This window comes from Delphinus delphis, chromosome X (genome assembly GCF_949987515.2).
Source record: "Delphinus delphis chromosome X, mDelDel1.2, whole genome shotgun sequence".
In the NCBI taxonomy this organism is placed as follows: Eukaryota; Metazoa; Chordata; class Mammalia; order Artiodactyla; family Delphinidae; genus Delphinus; species Delphinus delphis.
The window spans coordinates 110,698,494-110,724,391 of NC_082704.1; the positions used below are offsets into that span (position 1 = coordinate 110,698,494).

The window sequence follows — 25,898 nt, forward strand, 5'->3', positions numbered from 1 at the left end:
AACGCAGCCAAAAATAAATAAATTAATTAATTAAAAAAATTTTAAAAATCAAGAACAAGAAACTGTGATCGAGGAAGTTATAAATACCTACAAAAATGACAAAATCTTACTAAAAACAGTCTAGAATTAGACAAGATCATTGCTTTGTATCCTGGGAACTTAGCTTGATAACCATCAGGTTAGGGGCCCCAAAATATGGCCAACAGAAAAGTGGGTTGTACTCCATTTGCACCTAAATATGGCTGGACAGAAATGTGGATTGAAATTCATTTGCTCTAAGGATCTTACCAAACTGCTACTGGCCCTCAGGGAAACTACAACAGCCATTAAGAGGAACATTACAATTAGAAAAGATCATTTAAGAAGTACAGATGAGAGCTCTACCCACCACCAGTCCCTCCCATCAGACAACTTCCACAAGCCTCTTAGATAGCCTCATCCACCAGAGGGCAGACAGCAGAAGCAAGAAGAACTACAATCCTGCAGCCTGTGGAACAAAAACCACATTCACAGAAAGACAGACAAGATGACAGCCTGTGAAACAAAAAACACATTCACAGAAAGATAGACAAGATGAAAAGGCTACGTACCAGATGAAGGAACAAGATAAAACCCCAGAAAAACAACTAAATGCAATGGAGATAGGCACCTTCCAGAAAAAGAATTCAGAATAATGATAGTGAAGATGATCCAGGACCTAGGGAAAAGAATGGAGGCAAGGATGAAGAAGATGCAAGAAATGTTACCAAACCTCTAGAAGAATTCAAGAACAAACAAACAGAGATGAACAATACAATAACTGAAATGAAAACTACACTAGAAGGAATCAATAGCACAATAACTGAGGCAAAGAAGATAAGTGAGCTGGAAGACAGAATGGTGGAATTCACTACTGCAGAACAGAATAAAGAAAAAAGAATAAAAAGAAATGAAGACAGCCTAAGAGACCTCTGGGACAACATTAAAGGCAACAACATTCACATTATAGGGGTCCCAGAAGGACAAGAGAGAGATAAAGGACCAGAGAAAATATTTGAAGAGATTATAGTCGAAAACTTCCCTAACATGGGAAAGGAAATAGCCACCCAAGTCCAGGAAGCGCAGAGAGTCCCATACAGGATAAACCCAAGGAGAAACACGCCGAGACACATAGTAATCAAATAGGCAAAAATTAAAGACAAAGAAAAATTGTTGAAAGCAGCAAGGGAAAAACGACAAATAACATGCAAGGGAACTCCCATAAGGTTAACAGCTGATTTCTCAGCAGAAACTCTACAAGCCAGAAGGGAGTGGCATGATATACTTAACGTGATGAAAGGGAAAACCTACAACCAAGATTACTCTATCCAGCAAAGATCTCATTCAGATTCGATGGAGAAATCAAAAGCTTTACAGACAAGCAAAAGCTAAGAGAATTCAGCACCACCAAACAAGCTCTACAACACATGCTAAAGGAACTTCTCTAAGTGGGAAACACAAGAGAAGAAAAGGACCTACAAAAACAAACCCAAAACAATTAAGAAAATGGTCATAGGAACATACATATAGATAATTACCTTAAACGTGAGTGGATTAAATGCTCCAACCAAAGGACACAGGCTTGCTGAATGGATACAAAAACAAGACCCATATATATGCTGTCTACAAGAGACCCACTTCAGACCTAGGGACACATACAGACTGAAAGTGAGGGGATGGAAAAAGATATTCCATGCAAATGGAAATCAGAAGAAAGCTGGAGTAGCAATACTCCTATCAGATAAAATAGACTTTAAAATAAAGAATGTTACAAGAGACAAAGAAGGACACTACATAATGATTAAAGGGATCAATCCAAGAAGAAGATATAACAATTATAAATATATATGCACCCAACACAGGAGCACCTCAATACATAAGGCAACTGCTAACAGCTCTAAAAGAGGAAATCGACAGTAACACAATAATAGTGGGGTCTTCAACACCTCACTTACACCAATGGACAGATCATCCAAACAGAAAAATAATAAGGAAACACAAGCTTTAAATGACACAATAGACCAGATAGATTTAATTGATATTTATAGGACATTCCATCCCCAAACAGTAGATTACACGTTTTTCTCAAGTGTGCACGGAACATTCCCCAGGATAGATCACATCTTGGGTCACAAATCAAGCCTCAGTAAATTTAAGAAAATTGAAATCATACCAAGCATCTTTTCTGACCACAACACTATGAGATTAGAAATGAATTACAGAGAAAAAAACGTAAAAAACACAAACACATGGAGGCTAAAAAATACATTACTAAATTACCAAGAGATCACTGAAGAAATCAAAGAGGAAATCAAAAAATACCTAGAGACAAGTGACAATGAAAACACGGCAATCCAAAACCTATGGGATGCAGGAAAAGCAGTTTTTGTTTTTTTGGTTTTTTTGTTTTTTGCGGTATGCGGGCCTCTCACTGTTGTGGCCTCTCCCGTTGCGGAGTACAGGCTCCGGACGCGCAGGCCCAGTGGCCATGGCTCATGGGCCTAGTCGCTCTGCGGCATCTTCCTGGACCAGGGCACGAACCCGTGTCCCCTGCAACAGCAGGCGGACTCTCAATCACTGCACCACCAGGGAAGCCCAGGAAAAGCAGTTTTAAGAGGGAAGTTTATAGCTATACAAGCCTACCTCAAGAAACAAGAAAATCTCAAATAAACAATCTAACCTTACACCTAAAGGAACTAGAGAAAGAAGAACAAACAAAACCCAAAGTTAACAGAAGGAAAGAAATCATAAAGATCGGAGCAGAAATAAATGAAATAGAAACAAAGAAAACAACACCAAACATCAAAAAAACTAAAAGCTCTGAGAAGATAAAATTGATAAATCATTAGCCAGACTCATCAAGAAAAAGAAGGAGAGGGCTCAAATCAATAAAATTAGAAATGAAAAAGGAGAAGTTACAACAGACACCGCAGAAATACAAAGCATCCTAAGAGACTACTCCAAGCAACCCTATGCCAATAAAATGGACAACCTGGAAGAAATGGACAAATTCTTAGAAAGGTATAACCTTCCAAGACTGAACCAGGAAGAAACAGAAAATATGAACAGACCAATCACAAGTAATGAAATTGAAACTGTGATTAAAAATCTTTCAACAAACAAAAATCCAGGACCAGACGGCTTCACAGGTGAATTCTATCAAACATTTAGAGAAGAGCTAACACCCATCCTTCTCAAACTCTTCCAAAAACTGCAGAGAGAGGAACACTCCCCAACTCATTCTCTTTTTTTTTAAATAAATTTATTTATTTGGCTTTGTTAGGTCTTCGTTGTTGTGTGTGGGCTTTCTCTAGTTGCGGCTAGCAAGGGCTACTCTTTTTTTTTTTTTTTTTTTGAAGTACGCAGGCCTCTCACTGTTGTGGCCTCTCCCGTTGCAGAGCACAGGCTCCGGACGCGCAGGCTCAGCGGCCATAGCTCACGGGCCCAGCCGCTCCGCGGCATGTGGGATCTTCCCAGAGCGGGGCACGAACCTGCATCCCCTGCATCAGCAGGCGGACTCTCAACCACTGCGCCACCAGGGAAGCCCAGGGCTACTCTTTGTTGAGGTGCGCGGGCTTCTCCTTGTGATGCCGTCTCTTGTTGCAGAGCATGGGCTCCAGGCACGCAGGCTCAGTAGTTGTGGCACACGGGCTTATTTGCTCCGCGGCATGTGGGATCTTCCCAGACCAGGGCTTGTACCTGTGTCCCCTGCAATGACAGGCAGATTCTTAACCACTGCGCTACCAGGGACGCCCATTCCAACTCATTGTATGAGGCCACCATCACCCTGATACCAAAACCAGACAAAGATACTACAAAAAAAGAAAATCACAGACCAATATCACTGATGAATATAGATGCAAAAATCCTCCCTACCTAGGGAGACAAAAGACCTGTATGCAGAAAACTATAAGACACTGATGAAAGAAATTAAAGATGATACCAACAGATGGAGAGATATACCATGTTCTTTGATTGGAAGAATCAATATTGTCAAAATGACTATAGTGCCCAAAGCAATCTACAGATTCAATGCAATTCCTATCAAATTACCAATGGCATTTTTTACAGAACTAGAACAAAAAATCTTAAAATTTGTATGGAGACACAAAAGACCTCGATTAGCCAAAGCAGTCTTGAGGGAGAAAAACAGAGCTGGAGGAATCAGACTCCCTGACTTCAGACTATATTACAAAGATACAGTAATCAATACAGTATGGTACTGGCACAAAAACAGAAATATAGATCAATGGAACAGGATAGAAAGCCCAGAGACAAGCTCATGCACCTATGGTCAACTAATCTATGACAAAGGAGGCAAGGATACACTATGGAGAAAAGACAGTCTCTTCAACAAGTGGTGCTGGGAAAACTGGACAGCTACATGTAAAAGAATGAAATTAGAACACTCCCTAACACCATACACAAAAATAAACTCAAAATGGATTAGAGACCTAAATGTAAGAGCGGACACTACAAAACTCTTAACTGAAAACATAGTGAGAACACTCTTTGACATAAATCACAGCAAGATCTTTTTTGATCCACCTCCTAGAGAATGGAAATAAAAACAAAAGTAAACATATGGGACGTAATGAAACTTAAAAGCTTTTGAAAAGAAACCTACAAACAAGACAAAAAGACAACCGTCAGAATGGGAGAAAATATTTGCAAACAAGTCAACGGACAAAGGATTAATCTCCAAAATATATAAACAGCTCAGGCAGCTCAGTATTAAAAAATCAAACAACCCAATCCAAAAATGGGCAGTTCTCCAAAGCAGACATACAGATGGCCAAGAAGCACATGAAAAGCTGCGCAACATCACTATTAGAAAAATGCAAATCAAAACTACAATGAGGTATCAACTCACTCCAGTTAGAATGGGCATCATCAGAAAATCTACAAACAACAAATGCTGGAGAGGGTGTAGAGAAAAGGGAACCCTCTTGCACTGTTGGTGGAATGTAAATTGATACAGCCACTATGGAGAACAGTATGGAGGTTCCTTTAAGAACTAAAAATAGAATTACCATATGATCCAGCAATCCCACTACTGGGCATATACCCAGAGAAAACCATAATTCAAAAAGACACATGCACCCCAGTGTTCACTGCAGCACTATTTACAATAGCCAGGTCATGGAAGCGACCTAAATGCCCATCGACAGAAGAATGGATAAAGAAGATGTGGAACATGGGCTTCCCTGGTGGCGCAGTGGTTGAGAGTCCGCCTGCTGATGCAGGGGACACAGGTTCGTGCCCCGGTCCAGGAAGATCCCACGTGCCGCGGAGCGCATGGGCCCGTAAGCCATGGCTGCTGAGCCTGCGTGTCCAGAGCCTGTGCTCCGCAACAGGAAAGGCCACAACAGTGAGAGGCCCGTGTACTGCAAAAAAAAAAAAAAAAAAAAAAGAAGATTTGGTACATATATACGATGGACTATTACTCAGCCATAAAAAGGAATGAATTTGGGTCATTTGTAGAGACGTGGATGGATCTAGAGACTGTCATACAGAGTGAAGTAAGTCAGAAAGAGAAAAACAAATATTGTATATTAACGCATATATGTGGAGCCTAGAAAATGGTACAGATGAATCGGTTTGCAGAGCAGAAATTGAGATACAGAAGTAGAGGTAAAACGTATGGACACCAAGGGGGGAAAGCCGCGGGGGGTGGGGGGGTGGGATGAATTGGGAGATTGGGATTGACATGGATACACTGATGTGTATAAAATGGATGACTGATAAGGAAAAAAAAAATGAAGTTCAGTTGAAAGTAGGGTTCCCAAATTAAACAAACTGAATGGGACATCTATTTTAATTGGTACGTAGAACCTTCCAAAAGGCTTCAGGACCCCAGAATAGCTTCATTGAAAAATTCATTGAAAAAGTCTAATGAAAAATTAAAGACACAAGAGGTACCTAAACAAAAGATTGCAAGACAGACGCAACTTTTACTACTCGCCTCTATCGTCCTTTATTTGAGTACTCATTCTAGTAATCCTCAGTCTAAATTGTCTTTCCTAAAGAGACTACCAGACCATAAATGAAAGTCTGCCAAGTTATAGGCCTTACATATACCCCCATATCTACCCTTGAAGGAGGGCCCCCATATGAACCCCTCTCAGAGTTGATGAGACTCTGAGGGCCTTCATGGTAAACTGCTATGTTATCCCCTTAAGCAGCTAAGGGAAACTAAAATTAAATTAATGAAAAACCTTGACATCTGGTAGATACTGGAGCTACACCCTCTACTTTAAACCCCCCTCAGAGCCTGCAAATGGGATCCTGGGAAAACTGGCAGAAGCCAGCTAAGGGTGAGAATTCTTACCAGAGTCAGCTCTCCCAGATCTCTGTCTGTAGTACCCAAAAAGAGAAGAAAATAAAATAGTTTTTGCACCTTCTTTGGGGATGCCTCTTAAGTGCAAGGGGTTGTTCATTACTACCAGAAATATTTACTGCTTGTCCCAACTGAAAACTGACAAGATATTTAAAAGGATTTTTTTTTTAAGTAGCTCTGTGGTCAAAAGTTGGTCAGAAACTGGAAGATGATATTCAGAGTCTGATAGGAATATTTCTTTTAGGTGTCCTCCACTAAACCAAAATGAAACTATGCACCCAGAAGGAAAGAAAAACCTTCTAAAGCCTTTGTGAAAGAATTTACCAAAATCTTCCAAAGGAAAACAGCTCTAAGTCCAGAACATAGAAATTTTTTTTTTTTGCGGTACGCGGGCCTCTCACCGTTGTGGCCTCTCCCATTGTAGAGCACAGGCTCCGGACGCACAGGCTCAGCGGCCATGGCTCACGGGCCCACCCGCTCCGCAGCATGTGGGATCTTCCCGGACCAGGGCACGAACCAGTGTCCCCTGCATCGGCAGGCGGACTCTCAACCACTGCGCCACCAGGGAAGCCCCGGAACATAGAAATCTTTTAATTTCCATCTTGGTTAGAAATCTTGTCCCTGATATATATATATATGAAAAAGCAAATTAAGAATAATGTAGAATGTAGCTGAATAGGAGGATCGATCTATGAGGTCATTTAGGCTGCAACCCAATTCTTTGGGGAATTGAGAGCAACTATCCTTATCTTACAAATCTTTGCAAAACTAGAAATATAGCTCCAGAGGCAGTTCACAGTCCACCTATTCCTTTTACCAATCCCCAAATCTCTCCTATTTATCTCAAAAAGCTTGTAAGTATTGTAAACAATCTGGCCTTAGGAAACCAAAGTACTCCTCAGAGGAACTCGTATTCTTTTTCTGTACCTTTGAGATACAAATGTTCTACAGACTTCAGGGAGGTAATTCTTATCAGAATGTAAAGGAAAGGGGAAATGGTCCTTTGAAACCTAGGCAAATAAAAAATCTTTTAAGTGTCTTCCCCCAAAATATTAGTAAAAAATGCTTTAGCCATCGGAGCAGATAACCTTAACTTGTTCCATCTACCAGAAAAACAACTTAGATTCATTCAACTTATTTTACAACTAGTCAATTACTGTACCTGATTCATGGCAGTAATTTTAAAACAGAAGCTATAAGGTCCCTGTTTGCAACTGTCTATTTATGTGTGTCTATGTATGTATTGTAGATGTATGGTATTTTCTACCTTCAGAGGGTATTGCCAAAATTAATTTGTAAAAGAGCTCTATTTAATTGGCTCAAAGAAATTAAGTACTTATATAAATTAAGTGAAATCAATAAATTGAATAGATGTAAATGGAATAAAAGTTTTTAGGTGAACTTTTTAAACGGTTTCTCCAAATCTTTTTGGTAACCTGAAAACTTAAAGTTTTGCCAATTAAGTTAAATTAAATGATGGACAGTCAACGAATAGACAGATCATTTCCAAATAAGATAGAATACTGAAATATTAATTATTGAACATAGATTTATCCACTTTGGGCTTCCTTTTACAGGGAAACTAAAGATATTTGGGTCTCCTAGTAAACATGGTTTCTGCCATGCTGAGAAATTTACTAAGAGAAAATTTAATTATAAAAAGTATAAAAAATTATAAAAAGTATTTATAAATTTGCCAAGCCATATAATGCTAAAATAAAAAGAAAGTTCATAATTGACCTAAAGCATAAATAAATAATCTATTTTTAAAAAAAGTAATACTAAGCCTTTATGTTGTAATTGTACAGGTATATGTTATAAGTGTTCCAGAAACTATATGCAACTCCTAAAGTCTGATATGTATGTCCTGGTATAATGTTATCATCATAATTCCAGTTATCATTTTACAATATTGAGTGTCACAGAAATAACCAATTTCCTTGCTAATTCTATTATAATAAACTCTCATCAGAACTCTAACAATGGGCATTTTTTTTAAGTTTTCTGTCATTTATAGACAATTATTGTTTTAACTCAGATGTTTTTGCAAAAATGTTGCTGCAAAAGTGCCTCATCTTCAAGGAGATTCATGGAAAGGACTCCAGCAAACACAAGTTTCTGATAACTTTAAGATCATAAACTGAACTGGATAAGAATTTCTAGAACTAATGGAAAAAAACTGGATTAAAGCAGAACAAGAATTAATAATATGGGACTGAATGAACTGAAAAGGGTGATTATAATTTTTATTCCTTCTTGCTTGAAGCACTACTGGTTCTTTAATGTTTTGTTTTTCCAGATTTGAAGAAACTTTTTCTCTTAAGTTATCTATGACTTACAACAATTTGGTAAAGTATACTTTTGTAAACAAAGATGAAACATTTACTTTTTCTCCCTACCTGATCCCTCCAGAATTTGGAAACTCTTGAATATTCTTTTTATGGCAAAATAGTTAGTTATTTACATAAGTCCAATGAGAATCTGTTCTCCTTGCAACAGGACACAATTGGAAACACCGGTTATATTACCAAAACTTTAACTGGAATGTTATATTTGAGAGAGATGTACATAGACTCAGATATGACCAGACAGCTTTAAAGAACTAAGGTTGACTTTATGGAGCCAATAAAGCCCCTTGGAAAAATCGACCTGGTACCTTACTACAAGGTTCTAGCAAAGCAGTCTTAAAAAGAACTCATATGGTCAAGCACTACGCTTGCTACACCTATGTAAATAATCAGGCCAAGTATAACGCAAATAAATTAGTTTTACGGTGATTATCTTTGTTTTTTTAAAAATGGAGGTAGTTATAAAGATTATGTTTGCATCTTTGTAGATATTAGATTCTAATCCTGATAATTGTCTTTGAGATTTTGTTAAATACCTGTAAATTAGACCAGATCCTGAATTCTTCTAGTTTCCTCAAATACCTGGCTATAACTCACCAAACGAATGTTTCCAATTTTCTCCTACCCTTCTGATTTGGAATCACTAAGAACAAAGACTGCCCTTGAATCTCCTTGGAATGGACTATACCAGGTCTTCCTCACTACCCAGATGGCAGCCAAACTTTAGGAACTTGAACCTTGGGGACACATCTCACAGCTGAAGAAGGCTCCACCGGACATCTGGCCCTGCACAAATGGTAGAGACCTCCAAACCAAATCGACGAAGAAGAGAAGTAGCTGACATCAATGTGGACTGCTTCCTCCCAAGATGCTGGATCAAGACTTCATACTTTAAACATGAAACGCTTTCTTCTCTTTCTTTCCTTTACCCTGGCATTGGCCTTGGAAAGGTAACACCATCACCTGTATCTCCCAGTCCATTGCTAAGGGGGGGTAACTTTTCACTGCTAGATTTGTCATTATCAAAAAAACTGATCTGTTCATTTATAGTATTACCTTAGTGGGAGTGCTTTGTGCCCTGACAGGATTTATCTTTGTCTGTGGTGATTATCATTCTCCTTGGGCCTATGAATACCTAGATGGCTAGCGCATAACTCGGCAATGCCTCTTCGGTTACCTAACTGTGCCCCTAACTGTCCACAGAGACACCTCATTGGTCAACTCTCCTGAATTTGCACTGTCAAGTTAGAAAGAACCTACCAGGAGGCTTTCATGATTCAGGATTTGCTTTCTTTGGCAGGTGCCTACTGCCCTGGTTAGAAGTAAATGCAAAGGAGCCTATGATCAGGAACCTCTCCTTAACTCTTGAAGATACTGCAGAATCTGTTGATAAAGCAATAGCTGCTCAGTGAAAATCCTTAGACTCTCTGGCCCAAGTTGTTTTTGATCATTGGATAACCCTAGATTATCTTTTAGCTTTGCAAGGAGGTGTCTGCTGTGGCCAACACCACCTGTTGCACCTGGATTAACATTTCTGGGGAAGTTGAAACTCAGCTACATACGATCACTGAACAAGTCACTTAAAAAGGTGACTCCTTCAATAGGGTCTTTCTTTGACTTATTTGATTTTGATTGGTTTGGGTCCTGGGGACCACAGCTTCGAAGTACACTCCAAACACTGGGAATTATCCTGCTTATCATAATCATAGTAGTCTCCCTGCTACACTGTATTCTCTCAAAAGTTTTTTTTTAATAAGATTTAATTTTATTTATTTTTGACTATGTTGGGTCTTTGTTGCTGTGCACGGACTTTCTCTAGTTGTGGCGAGCAGAGGCTATTCTTCGTTGCGGTGCACAGGCTTCTCGTTGCAGTGGCTTCTCTTGTTGCAGAACACGGGCTCTAGCTCTAGAGCGCAGGCTCAGTAGTTGTGCCACATGGCCTTAGTTGCTCTGCGGCATGTGGGAACCTTCCCGGACCGGGGGTTGAACCCGTGTCCCCTGCATTGGCAGGCGGGTTCTTATCCACTGCGCCACCAGGGAAGTCCCCTCTCAAAAGCTTTAAATGCGTGATTGCGGCCACTCACCACCAAGCAAATGATCTCCCTAACACCGGAACATCAGAAAAGGAATAAAGAGAATGACCAACTTAAAAATTGTGAAACTGAAGTTGTGGCCTGTGTGTATCACAGAGATTAAGCAAATAACATTATGATCTGTGCATAGCACACAAAAGGTCAACAAAAATCGTGAGAACTCAGAGCAGTAGCTGGGAGTGGCACTAACATCTTACATTTTTATCATATCTTTCAGGCTGAGAGTCTGATGAAAAAGGGGGCATTGTTAAAAAAGAAACAACAGGCCCAAAATGGAGTTACTTGTGCTAAGCTCCATGTCATCAAACTGAGACTTAATACCTAACCTAATGGCAGTTTCAGCCTCTCCTAGGAATGTAATCTTATCCAGTGGGGAATTTCCTGGCCAGCACTAGTGAGGTAATCAACCTGATAGACCCCTGTCTTCCCCCAAAGGAAGATGAACTTGCCTGAAATATTCCATTCTTTTCATTTTTGACTTCCTTGTCCCACTCCCTTTCTGCCTTTAAAAACCTCTCCTTTTCTGCAGCTTTTTGGAGCTCCTTTCTATTTTTTAGATGGAATGCTGCCTGATTCATGAATCATTCAATAAAGTCAATTAGATCTTCAAATTTGCTATGTTGAATTTTATTTTTTAACAGATTGCTGCTTAGTATTTTTAAATTTTTAAGCAAAAATACAGAACAAATATTTTTTAGAAGAACAATGTCCATTAGAGAAAATTTCCATTTGTCATAGCTTAAAGAATCAAACTTCAAAACCAAAAATGCTAGGTAGCCTTTGCAGCACTGAGAGAAAATGAATAAATGCATTTCTAAGTGGTCTCAAGGGAAAAAAGAAAAGAAAATATAGTGTTCTCAACGTGGTCTACAAGAAAAAAAAGGCAACAGATTATTAATTCAAAACCCATCAGTATAAAATTTTAAGTGTAAAGTGAAGTTCAGAAGAAGGAAACTGCAATGTTTAATTTCTGGGTGTTGGATAAATTCCAATTTTACAAGTCAGGGCAGCATATCAAAAGGAGCATGAACTCTGGAAACTGTCAAAGCTGGTTCCAATTCAGGTTCAGCCATCAACTAGTACATGACTTTGGGCAGCTCTCTAAGTCTCGATTTCTTCACGTGGAAAAAGAAATTAATTAAAGCTTCCTCCAAGAGTTTTGGCAAGAAATAGAAATAATAAATGTAGTAGGCACTCAATAAATGATAGCTGTTATTACTCTCTTCCCTATTGCATATCACAAAAGAATCAAAAAATAACAATAATAATAATACAACAACAATGCTACTTCTCTACATGGAAGGGGGATAGCCCATAAGAAAGGGATAGTCTCAATTTTATATGCAGGCTACTCTTTCTCAAAAATGCCATGATACTCCAGAGGCAGAGAACTGTGCTGGGGCTGAATGACCAACGTAGGGAAAAACCCTTCACACTAGTCAGAAGTAAGCTCTAGGCCTGGCTCTGCCACTTACTAGCCATGTGTTCTTAAGCAAATCACTTTGCCTTTCAAAGCCTCAGTTTCCTTTTCTGCAATTTGAGAACAACCCTTCACAGGTTGTGAAGATCAAATGTATGTGAAAGGACTTGTCCAGCTATAAAAGCACTATGCAAATAAAAGGTACTTTACATAAGTACATTTAATTAAAGCGAGTTTCCAAGAACAGCAACTTTGGAAGGCACGGTAAAAGCATGTAATGATTGACGGCAAAAAACACTGTAGTCAGAACACTTTGGGTTCAAATCCCAACTCCGGCAATTGTTAGTTATATAACCTTGACAAGTGCTTACCTTACTGAGCACAAGCTTCTTCATCAGTACAAAAGGCAATAACACTTTACTCAGGTTTATTGTAAGGATTAAGTAAAATATATGTAGCACACTCTCTGGAATACAGTTAGTAATAAGGAAATAATAACTATTATTTTCTATCAAGACCTTTCAAAACATTCACAGCCCTTGACACAGAAATTTCATGTCTAATCACTTGAATATGGGAATAATCCAAAATAAGGAAAAATATTTACATGAAGAAATTCTTCAATGTGTTGTTTATATTAGTAAAAAAAAAGTCCAATATTAGAGGAATAATTAACTATATTATGGCCTATCCACTAATGAAACATTTAGTAATGGCTAAAATGATATTTACAAAACATTTATAACAACTTGAGAAGTGTTTACATAACAATGTCTTAGTGCCAAAAGCGAGGCTATAAAAAAATTATCATTTAGGGTGATCAAAAATATACACTAAAAAAATACATATATACTATACCAAAAAAAACTGGGTAGTAGACTGATGAGTAATTATTAATTATTTCCAACTGCTTTTCTATATCTTACAATATTCTGAATGAGAAAAACTTTTTATGGTAAATGTAAGTAAACACAGTATATCAGTTTTCAGCAGATTTATTATTATGAAATTATAATAAACATTGATTGATATATTCAACAAGAGATAATGGAAGAATAAGGGAATACTCTGAACAAGTATGTGCTAATAAATAATTTAGATGAAATGAACCCATTCTTAAAAGGACACAAACTACTGAAAATGACTGAAGAATAGAAAATCTGAATAGACCTATAACAAGTAAAGAGTAGAATAAGTAATCAAAAAACTACCCACAAAGAAAGGCCCATGCCCAGATGCCTTCACTGACAAATTCTACCAAACATTTAAAGAATTAATCCCAATTCTTCACAAACTTTTCTAAAGTATGGAAGAGATGGAATACTTTCCAACTCATTTTTTAAGGCTACTACTACCCTGATATCAAATCTAGACAAAGACATCACAGGAAAAGAAAAATAGAGACCAACATCTCTTTTGAATACAGATGTAAAAATCTGAAACAAAATACTACCAAACTGAATCCAGTAACATATAAAAAGGATTACATAGAGAGCTTCCAGGTTGGTGAACTCATGGTGGCTTGGAGAGGGCACAGAAGCTCGCACCCTTCCTGTAGCCTTGCCTAAGCATGTTTTCTCATAAACCGCTTCCCACCGGCCACAAAGCTCAGACCACCTGCCAGCACTGGGAGGAGGCTGGTGTCCATCCGCCATGATGCCTCAATGTGCACCTTTGGCCACTTGCTCACTCGAAGACGTTCAAAGGTGCATGACTATTTGATCACCCAGCACAGGGATAAATGTCAATCACACCTCACTATGACCACTGAGGAATTAAAGGGAAAAAAAGCTCACAGAAACATCAGATAACCTTGGCCACAAGATCAACTCATGAAACGATACGAAGTTTTCCTGTGGTGTTCTCCTAAGATGATGGTAACAATGTTGTGTCAAGGATGAAAGAAGCTACACTCTATAATAAGAGCTCTATACATAACATATATGATCAGAATACAAAAGTGTCAAGGATATGCTATTTTCTGAAATCAGTTTCCATTTCTGATCATCTATCTGTTAACCTAAACTAGGAATCATCTAAGATAAAGTCTGTCCCTCACAACATTCAAAAGTCTAATGTAGGAGAGGAATCAGATGGCAGAATAGAAGGATATGGAGCTCACTTCCTCCCACAAACACATCAAAAATCCATCTTCCTGTGGAACAATTCTCAAAGAATACCTACTGAACGCTGGCAGAAGATATCAAGACACCCAAAATTACAAGAAAAGTCTCCACGTAACCAGGAAGACCCCTCAATGCTTTTATCTGGATTCATGTTTAAAATGGGAGAGATTTCGTCCTTCATATTCCCCTGTAAATTCTCAGCATGGAAAAGAGACTCCAGTGCCTGCTATGTTCTCAGTATTTCTGGCAGAATGAATGAATGAAACCATCATACATATTACTTCATGTTATATAAAACCACATTTATCGTTCAGAGCATTTGTGCTTTCTCAGTATTTTCATGCATCATCAATATAGGTGTATTATATTCAGGAATAAGTAAAACAGTGCTTGTTTAAAAAAATAGAGTTTAGGGACTTCCCTGGTGGTGCAATGGATAAGACTCCGTGCTCCCGATGCAGGGGGCCCGGGTTCGATCCCTGGTCAGGGAACTAGATCCTACATGCATGCCACAACTAAGAGTTTGAATGCCACAACTAAGGAGCCAGTGAGCTGCAACTAAGGAGCCCATGTGCCGCAACTAAGGAGCCAGCAAGCCGCAACTAAGGAGGCTGCCTGCCACAACTAAGGAGCCCACCTGCCACAACTAAGACCCCGTGCAACCAAATAAATATTTTTTAAAAAATAGAGTTTAGGGGATTAAGAGGTACAAATTATTATGTATAAAATAAGCTACAAGGGGCTTCCCTGGTGGCACAGTGGTTGGGAGTCTGCCTGTTGATGCAGGGGACATGGGTTCGTGCCCCGGTCCGGGAGGATACCGCTTGCCATGGAGCGGCTGGGCCCGTGGGCCATGGCCGCTGAGCTTGCGCGTCCGGAGCTTGTGCTCCGCGGCGGGAGAGGCCACAGCGGTGAGAGGCCCGCGTAACGCAGAAAAAAAAAAAAGCTACAAGGATGTATTGTATAACATGGGGAATATAGCCCATATTTTATAATAACTATAAATGGAGTATAACCTTTAAAAATTGTGAATCACTATATTATTTACCTGAAACTTATATAATATTATACATCAACTATACTTCAACTAAAGAGAAAAAAATAGAGTTTATAAAGGTAATGCATGCAAGACCTCTTCAATAGAACCAGGTGGCAACTGCAAACAGAAAAAAAAAAGGATTATATACCATGATCAAGTGGGATTTATGCCAGGAATACAGAGTTGGTTCAATATCTGAAATTCAATTAATGTACAGTACATCATAGAATAAAGAACAAAAACTACATGATCATCTCAATACATGCAGACAAGGCATTTGACAAAATTAAATACCACTTTTTAATTTAAAAAAAACAATCAATAAACTAGTATTAGGAATGAACTTCCTCAACCTGATAAAGAGCATCCACAAAAAAGTCACAGCTAATATCACACTTAAAGGTGAAAGACTGAATGCCTTCCCCCTAAGATTAAGAACAAGACAAGGAAGCCTACTCTTGCTTTTCTATTTAACAGTGACTGAGACTGTAGCCAGGATAGTCAGGCAATAAAGTGAAATCAAAGGCACAGAATAGAAAGGAGGAAGCAAAACTTCCTCTATTTGCAGATGACATGATTTATAAATAGAAAATCCTAAGGGATCCACTAAAAATCAATTAGAGCTAATAAATGAGTTTAGCAAAGTCTCAGGATACAAGATCAATCAATATACAAAAATCAATTGTTTTTCTGTACACTTGCAATGAACAACCCCAAAATGAAATTAAAATGACAATTCCATTTATAATAGCATCAAAAAGAATAAAACACTTGGGCTAGATTTAACAAAAGAAGAGTAAAACTTAAACTCTGAACACGACAAAACATTGCTGAAAGAAATTAAAGACCTCAATAAATGGAAAGCTATCCTGTGTTCATGAATCAGATGATTTAACTGTTAAGATGACAATACTTCCCAAACTGATCTACCGATTCAACGTAATCCACATCAACATTCCAGCTGGTTTCTTTTGAGAAACTGATCCTAAAATTCATATAGAAATGCAAGGGACCCAGAAAGCCAAAACAATCTTGAAAAAGAGAAACAAAGTTGAAGGATTCACACCTCCAATTTCAAAACTTTCTACAAAATCTACAGTAAGCAAGACAGTGTGGTACTGGCATAAGGATGGACATATAGATCAATGGAACAGAACTCAGAGTCCAGAAATAAACCCTGACATTTATGGTCAATTGATTTTTAAAAAATAAATAAATTTATTTATTTATTTATTTTTGGCTGGGTTGGGTCTCTGCTGCTGTGTGCAGGCTTTCTCTAGTTGTGGCAAGCGGGGGCTACTCTTCGTTGTGGTGCACAGGCTTCTCATTGCAGTGGCTTTTCCTGATGCACAGCACAGGCTCTAGGCACGTGGGCTTCAGTAATTATGGCTCGTGGGCTCTAGAGCGCAGGCTCGGTAGTTGTGGCACACGGGCTTTGTTGCTCCGCAGCATGTGGGATCTTCCCGGACCAGGGATTGAACCCGTGTCCCCTGCATTGGCAGGCAGATTCTTAACCACTGCGCCAGCAGGGAAGCCCTGGTCAATTGATTTTTGACAAGAGCGCCAAGATCATTCAATGGGGAAAGAATAGTCTTTTCAACAAATGGTGCTGGGACAACTAGATATTCACATGCAAAGGATAAATTTGTATCCCTACCTCATACCATATATGAAAATTAACTCAAAATTGATCAAGAACTAAATGTAAGACCTAAAAATACAAAATTCTTAGAAGAAAACATAAGCACAAATAATCTTGACTTTGGCCCAAAAGCACAAGCAACCAAAGAAAAAATAAATTGGACTTCATCAAAATTAAAACCTTTGTGCTTCAAAGAACATCATCAAGAAAATGAGAAGAAGGCTTCCCTGGTGGCATGGTGGTTGGGAGTCTGCCTGCCGATGCAGGGGACACGGGTTCGTGCCCCGGTCCGGGAAGATCCCACGTGCCGCGGAGCAGCTGGGCCCACGAGCCATGGCCGCTGGGCCTGCGCGTCCGGAGCCTGTGCTCCGCAACGGGAGAGGCCACAACAGTGAGAGGCCCGCGTACCACAAAAAAAAAAAAAAAGAAAGAAAAAAAAGAAAATGAGAAGACAACCCACTGAATGGGAGAAAATATTTGCAAATCATACATTTGATAAGGAGCTTGTAACTAGAATATTTTAAAAACTCTTACAAAAAAATATAAAAATAAACAACTCAATTAAAAAATTAGCAAATGGGACTTCCCTGGTGGTGCAGTGGTTAAGAATCTGCCTGCCAATGCAGGGGACATGGGTTCGAGCCCTGGTCCGGGAAGATCCCACATGCCGCGGAGCAACTAAGCCCGTGTGCCACAAGTACTGAGCCTGCACTCTAGAGCCCGCAAGCCACAACTACTGAGCCCATGTGCTGCAACTACTGAAGCCCGCACGCCTAGAGCCCATGCTCTGCCACAAGAGAAGCCACCACAATGAGAAGCCCCCACACCACAACAAAGAGTAGCCCCTGCTCGCCACAACTAGAGAAAGCCCGTGCACAGCAATGAAGACCCAACACAGCCAAAAAAACCACATCAAATGATCTGAATGGTATTTCCCCAAAGAAGATCTACAAATGTCTAATGAACACATGAAAAGATCCTCAACATCATTAGTCATTAGGGACATTCAAATAAAAACCCTAATGAGATACCACTCCATACCCACTAGGATGGGTATAATCAAAAGGACAGACAATAACAAGTGTTGCTGAGGATGTGGAGAAATAAGAACCCTCATACTTTCCTGGTGGGAATATAAAATGGTGCAGCGACTTGGGAAAACAGTTTAGAAGTTCCTCAAAATGTTAAACATTGAGCTACCATATGACCCAGCAATTCTACTCATAAGTCTATAGCCAAGAGAACTGAAAACATGTTTTATATAATAACTTTTACGTGAATGTTCATAGTAGCATTGCTCACTATAGCGAAAAAATAGAAACAATCCAAATGCCCATCAACTGATGATTGGATGAATACAATGTAACATATTCATACAATGGAATATTATTCAGCATTAAAAAGGAATGAAGTTCTGATTCATGATACAACATGGATGAACTTTGAAATACAACACTGAATAAAAGAAGTCAGACACGAAAGACTCCATATTGTCTGATTACATTTATATGAAATGTCCAGAACAGCCCAAACATATAGAGACAAAAGGAGATTTGTGATTACCTAGGGCTGTGGAGGTATAGGGTAGGAGAGTAACTGCTAATGGTTTGGGGGGCGGGGGATGAAAATGTTCTAAAACTGACTGTGGTGATGATTGTACGGCTCTATGAATATACCAAAAATTCACTGAAGTTTACACTTTAAACTGGTGAATTGTGTAGTATGTGAATAATAAAGCTGCTATTATTAAAAAGTGATCCAGGAAAACAGTTTGGCATTTCCTCAAAAAGTTAACCACAAAACTACCATATGACCCTGAAATTCCTACTACTAGGTATATACCCCAAAGAACTGAAAACAGGGCCTCAAATAAGTACACGTACGCTCATGTGCATAGCAACACTATTCACAATAGCCAAAAAGGTGGAAAAAACCCAGATGTCCATCAAATGAATGGACTAAAAAATGAGATATATTCATACGATGAAATATTATCCAGCCTTAAAAATGAATGAAGTACTGATACATGCTACAACACGGATGAACCTCAAAAACATTATGCTAAGTAAAAGAAGCCAGACAAAAGGGTCACATCGAGTATGATTCTATTTACATGACATGTCCAGAACAGGTAAATGCATAGAAAAAGAATACAGATGGGTGGTTGCCAGGTGCTGGGGGAAGAGGAAATAGGGAGAAACTGCTTAATAAATAAGGAACTTTACTTTGGAGTGATGGAAATGTTCAAGAACGAGATAGAAGTGGTGGTTACACAACTTTGTGTAAATGGCACTTAACTGTTCCTTTTAAGATGGTTAATTTTGGGCTTCCCTGGTGGCACAGTGGTTAAGGATCTGTTTGCCAGTGCAGGACACAAGGGTTCAAGCCCTGGTCCAGGAAGATCCCACATGCCTTGGAGCAACTAAGCCCATGCGCCACAACTACTGAGCCTACGCTCTAGAGCCCGTGAGCCACAACTACTGAGCCCACGTGCCACAACTACTGAAGCTCGTGTGCCTAGAGCACATGCTCTGCAACAAGAGAAGCCACTGCAATAAGAAGACAGTGCACCACAACGAAGAGTAGCTCCCGCACGCCGCAACTAAAGAAAGACCGCGCAGCTACGAAGACCCAGCACAGCCAAAAATAAATAAATTTATTTTTAAAAAGATGGTTAATTTTGTGTTACATGAATTTCACCTCAATAAATTATTTAAAAGAAACAGCAATCCAAAAATTGAAGTTAATGTTCCCATTTGCATGCAACATTTTAAAAGCTGAAAAGTATTTCAAAAAGAGAGAATTTACGTTTACGTTTTTATGTTTTGTTTTGTTTTGTTTTTGCGGTATGTGGGCCTCTCACTGTTGTGGCCTCTCCTGTTGCGGAGCACAGGCTCTGGACGCGCAGGCTCAACTGCCACGGCTCACGGGCCCAGCTGCTCCACGGCATGTGGGATCTTCCCGGACCGGGGCACGAACCCGTGTCCCGTGCATCGGCAGGCGGACTCTCAACCACTGTGCCACCAGGGAAGCCCTACGTTTTTTTTAACCTAAGAAATTTGGCTAAATTTTTAAAACTCTGGGTAATCTTAGATATAAAAAGAGAATAACTCTCTTTACTCTCATAATAAATTACTACCATGGAATTAGTTCAGTTGGAGCTTTTGAAAGATTTATTTCATGACATGCTTACAGATCTGAAAGAGTTAGTGCATCTCCTGTTGCCCCACTGTCAGAGATTAACTTGCTAACTCACTGGCACAAGTCAGCTGGGAGGGAGACCAACATGTGATTCCCAAAGGAAAACATTCCACACTAATTAGAATAGAATACTCTGTATCCTAAACTCCGCATCTTAAGCCTGAGTAAACTGCTAAAACCAAGATGTGGAACAGAAATTGGGAAAATTATCTATAACCTAGATAACAAAGGAATGGAGTTTAAGAGCAAGTTATTCACACAAGCACCGCAGCTTGTTTGTTTCTGGTTTAATTTGCATGTGGAGACTATGTCGGTTAAACACTCAAGTGAGTTTCAAATAGATTCTAGTATCTATGAGAAAGAACATCAGTACAAAATAAACAAAGGAAATACTGAAGCCTCTAATTACATGGGGGTAGTGGGGGGCACATCATCTATTCAGAAACAACACACTTTTCAGGAAGCAGATAATCTAGCATTTCTCAAATTCTACGTAGAATATTCTAAAAACATGAAGCAAATCTCATGAAGTTCTGTATTGAATAGCTATAAAAAATCTGATCGAGTTATAAAATCTAATAAAAATTCAATGATGCTACCAAATGTCACATAGGTATGGACAGAGCTATTTATAAACGTACTGAATAAACAGATATAAATTTACAGAGAGGCTTTCTTGTTCCCTGCCACTGAGTTTTAAATTGAGATTTTATATTGGTACATTTTCAACTGAAATCAAATCAAACATAAAATATCTCTCAGATAATACTTTATGGCACATCATATATTCAAAGCTACATCTTCCTAAAGGTAGTTTCCAACGTTATCCCAATTTAACCTTCAGTTCAAGTGATGATGCCTCGTGCAAAATCACTCTGGGCAGCTTGAGAACTGTGTGCGTAAATGAGAAAGGGGCAGAGGGTGAACCCAGCTCACTCTCCCCTTTTGATCCAGGAAGACAGGCGCACTCCTAGCACTCACCTTTCTCAGATTTCTTGTCTTTCATTGAAGATGACGTGCCACAGCCCATGTCTTGTAAATCATGAATCAACTTCTCACTCTAAAACAGGGTGAAAAGTGCTTCCCTTTACTCTGCGAGGAGCCCCTCCTGACTGATCCACTTCGGTCACAGATCCTGATGAGGAGGACACACAAGGGAGGGAGGAAAGCGGCCGTTAACAAGGTGTCTAAGGGCTGCTCAGCAGGATTCATTTTACGCTTCTTCTGAACTGCTGTTCATCATATGATATGGAAAGTGATCAGACATAGTCTAATCCTGGTTTATTTTCCAAAACACAGAAGCAGCAACAGAGCAGCTGTACATTGCTTTTCTGCAACACATAAATTACATTTTCCCCGTGTCTAGGTCAGATCAATACTCTATAAAATAAAGCATTAAAATGAAAAGAAAAATGGAAATGTAAGATCATACAATTTTCTAATTGAAATATAGGGAATGGGATATGAAAGGATCTGACATAATTTAACTGTTTTGCTTTTAAGCTCAAAATAGTTAAATCTATCTGGGCTTTTAAAAACACAAATTGGAGAATGGCTATGAGACAACAACAACATACTTATACAACTATGCCAAAATTCAAATCAAAATGAGTTCTTTGACACTATTTCTCAGAATCAGTCAGGGCACTTATTTAAAAAAAAAAAAAAAAAAAAAAAAGGAGGCTTCAAGGCCTCCCCAGAAACTAAAGCATCAGAATCCAGGAAGTTCCCTTTTCAAACAAGCTCTCCAGGCATTTCTGAGGCCCCTCCAAAGTCTGCCCTTGCACTCACCAGGCCTTCCGATGGCTCAGCTGAGACTGTTACATTGGATCTTCCACAATCACTCCATGGGAGTTTTCAACAAAATTCCTTTCTGTAGTAATCCCACCTCATGCCTTTTTAGGGTGATGTTTCCTTTATTTCGTGATACTCCAAACCAGCCTGTGCTAATCTATTTGCATTTCTTGATAGTAACAAAGTCAAAGAACAACTGACTTGGGACTCTGCCAGGCATGCCTATTTTTCCGTTAGTACTACACTAAACGCTGCAAGATTGCGACTCAATGAAAGAAAGGGGCAAAACAAAATGAGCAAAATATCTGAATTATGGAAATATTTTTAAAACGACAATAACCTTAATAAACAGATATTCTGATCAGAGCTAGGCTTGATTCTATTATGTATTGAATTAATTAACCCTCCTAAACTTTGGGTTATTTCCAAATTTGAGAGGCATTTCTTACATATCTCTCTTATCTACATCAGGCGTAAAAAATGTTAACAGGGTCAGCTCCAAGGGCAGAAAACCCTTGTGGCATTCCACTCCAGACCAATCTCTAGGGTTACTACAGACACATTACATTCACACTCTCCTACTCCTTCAGTTAGGTGGTAAATTTACCCATCGTAAGCATCCACTTCCTTATCTATGAGACGTCCTGGTAAATTTCGCTAACTATTTTAATGAAATTAAGATATATAATTTGACACCTTGACATTCCAGGCTAGCCAGCAGCAGCAGAAGAAAAAGAGGAGGAGGAGGAAGAGAAGAAGGAAGGAAGGAGGGAGGAAGAAAGGAAGGAAGGAAGGAAATCAGTTTGCCATTACTTTTAATAACAGAATTATAGACGTTTAAAGGTGGTAGACTTTTAGAATTACCCAGAATTTACACAAAGTGCAAGAAAACCAAGCCCCTTGTCTAAAGTCATATAGACAAACTGGCTGTCAAACTGTTGCATATTAGCATCACCTGGGGAGCTTTTAAAACTCCCAATGCTCAGACGGCACCTCACCAAATTAGTCTCTGGGGATTTAAAACATAGTGATGCCTGGGTCCCATCCCCAGAGATTCTGAGGTAATTGGTATTGAGTGGGGTTTGGGCATCAGGGGCGTTAAAAGCTCCCCAGGTGATTTTAATGTGCAGCAGAGTTTGCCGTTCTCTACTGCAGACAATGTTCTAGGGAACCCATAGTGATGCCTAGTGATCATCACATTTTCCTCTAAATGCTTTGACTCCATCTGTTTGGAACAGAATTTTTCCAGAGGTCATGTCAGGCTTATAAGGCAGTGGCTTCTGGCATCTACTCTTTGCTTGTTTTTGAAATTGGGGCACTATTTACTCATCACCTCTGCTCTCTCCATTCTCAGACATTTCTCAAAGGTTATCTGCAGTGCCTATGAGAACACGTCTGCTGGGTTCTTCCTCAACCTTTGAAGTAGTTCATTTGGTCCTGGTGAGTTTCTCCAAGTGCCTAGATCCATGCTCTCCTATATGAGCATCACAAAACTTACCAGGGGAGATTATTTTAAAATGCAGACTCCCAGGCTTTACTGCCAATACTTGGATTCAAGCAGTCCAAGGGGGCCTGGGAATGTGCAATTAAAAGTGCACCCTTCATGGGACTTCGACACAAGCACTCCCCATATCTCAGTTTGAGAAAAACTGCTCTCCATATCTCCCTTGGGCTTTGCTTCCATCTTTATGCTATTTTTTTCTATCCCTTTTTATGAATACATAAGAGTTAGGCATTGAGTAGGCAACACTGATGCTACGATAGGAAGTGATATATTTCAAACTCAATTTTTTTCTCCAGAAAAAAAAAGCAATCTCTCTCCAAAGGCATTTGGTTCTCAGCCACTCCTCAGTCAATTCATTACACAACAAACAGAAGTCCATATAAAAGATTCACTAGGAACTAAAAAGCATCAAACTTGAATATATTTCTGCTAGACTGTAAGCTCCATGGGTACCTTTGTTTCTAAATACTCTTTGAATCTCTGGCACCTACACAGTGCATTTCACATAGCAGGTGCTTGATAAATGCCAAATGAATGAATGAATGAATGAATAAGGGAATGCATATTTCTAAGCCAGGGTCCTTTAAAAAATTAATGCTAAAAGTAATTATTAGTCCATCATTTTGTGCACAGATACATGCTATTTGACTACACAAAAGCCTTTTATTAAACCAGAAAATGGGTAGTACTTATATATTCATTTTTAAAGAAAAACTTTAAATCATGATAGAAAGAAATGAGCATTGTTCTAGAATTCTTGGGTTATTAGAAAAAAATAATTTGCTATTAGAATTTTTACATTATTAAATAATAATAATTTAATTTCCTTAGGTAACAGGTAAAACAAAACAAAAGAGTCAGCTCATTTTAATTCTCACCAAAACAAGAGCTGGTTAAGGCCAGGTGCCACTTACTACTCCCATACACTACCCAACCTAGACTGCAATCACCCACTTAAAGGCTGAGAGGGACGCACGTTTGTAAGCAGTGTATGTCCCTTTGAGGACAACCCTGGGTGGTGCAAAGCTGATAAAAATGATTTGGGAATTTTCCATTATTTGGGACAATCTAAGCTTCTTCCACTCCCTGCCCTCTGTCAGCATCAGATAAACAGTGTGCTAAAGAGGTCTCTGAAGAAATCATTTCCCAGTGCCTGAAAGGAGTCCTCCAGCTCAAGAGGTGGGTAGTCTCTGCAGCATTCACAAAGACCCAAGGATGCCGTAGTCAGTGACATAAACCACTTAAAAGGTGGATCTTGGCAAATAACAGCTTGAAACTTGCTCAGTGCTGCTGCCCCTACCAATATATACCGAGGGTGGTTTTAAAGCATAAACGTAAAATAATGACTCATCCTTGGCACACTTATAATCTGCAAAAGGAAAGTCTTCCAAGGCTTCTGCTAAAAGGTTTTCACTGTGCGTGGCGGGGGGTGGGTGGGGGTGCGGGGGAGGGTAGAATGGGGGAGAACTGTTTGACGTTGTTTAGTTCTTTTCATCTTAACCACTATTCATTTCCCAAGGCGAAAATACAAGGAAAGAACAAAAGATGGCCCTTGGAGCCAACCCAACCTTGGTCTCCAAGCACCCTCCAAGTGCTAGCCCAGCCTCCCCAAGTTGTTCTTATTCATTCTTGATTTTTTTTCAAAGTGCATCTCTATTGAACGTCCACACCTTGGCTCAGCCACCTTGACCTTGATTCTGCTCCGCCTCTGGCATTCTAGATGTGACTTGTGTGGTTTCCCATGCTAGAAGCTCAGCTTTTCCTACAGATGCTGACTTTTTTGAGAAATCTGTACTCCAGCTTGGCCCCAAGAAACCCAAATCCAGAACCCATAGTCATTTAACTGGCACCATACCCCAGCCCCCAGAGTGGGAGGTGAGCAGATCTAATTCTTCCCCCTTGGACTGTGAGACACAAGCATGGAGGACAGATGCGTCTTCAGGCTTACTCTGCGGCATTCTCTTTGGCATTCATTGAAACAGAGGTTCTACAGCCTGATGTCTGTGGACTAAAGATAATGAAGGGGCATAGAGCCGGGTAGAGGAGTCCCTGGCAGACTGCTCTAGATAGGCCCCTTCCACCACTACTCTTCCAGTAGAACACTGTAGCATTTGCTCCTGTGTGGGGTCTTAAATGAATAAAGGGAGTTCTGTAAGATGGAGCTGGTGATTATTCCTGGGTCCATGAAAGGGTAAGAAAAAGGAGGAAACGATACTGACCACCAGAATGTATCTGAGGGTGTGTGTTCTATCAGACAGGATTGTAATCAGGAGGCAGCTAGGCCTAGTGCCAGGTTTTCCAAAGTGTGTTTGTGGAAGAGGAGTTCTATGTGGTTTATGATTCTAGAAATAAGACCCCCCCAACAAGTAAAAG

The 25,898-nt window shown here is 39.5% G+C and overlaps 1 protein-coding gene across 1 annotated transcript in view; it reads right to left on the bottom strand.

Moving 5' to 3' along the window:
• The window catches only part of PPEF1 (protein phosphatase with EF-hand domain 1), a 112,956-nt gene extending 91,705 nt beyond the window's left edge, over positions 1 to 21,251 (bottom strand). The window contains exon 1 of the mRNA XM_060003015.1: positions 21,209 to 21,251. Within this exon, the coding sequence (XP_059858998.1) occupies positions 21,209 to 21,233 (25 nt within the window). The 5' untranslated portion in view covers positions 21,234 to 21,251. The remainder of the gene's footprint in view (positions 1 to 21,208) is intronic.
• Between the last annotated feature and the right edge of the window lie 4,647 nt (positions 21,252 to 25,898).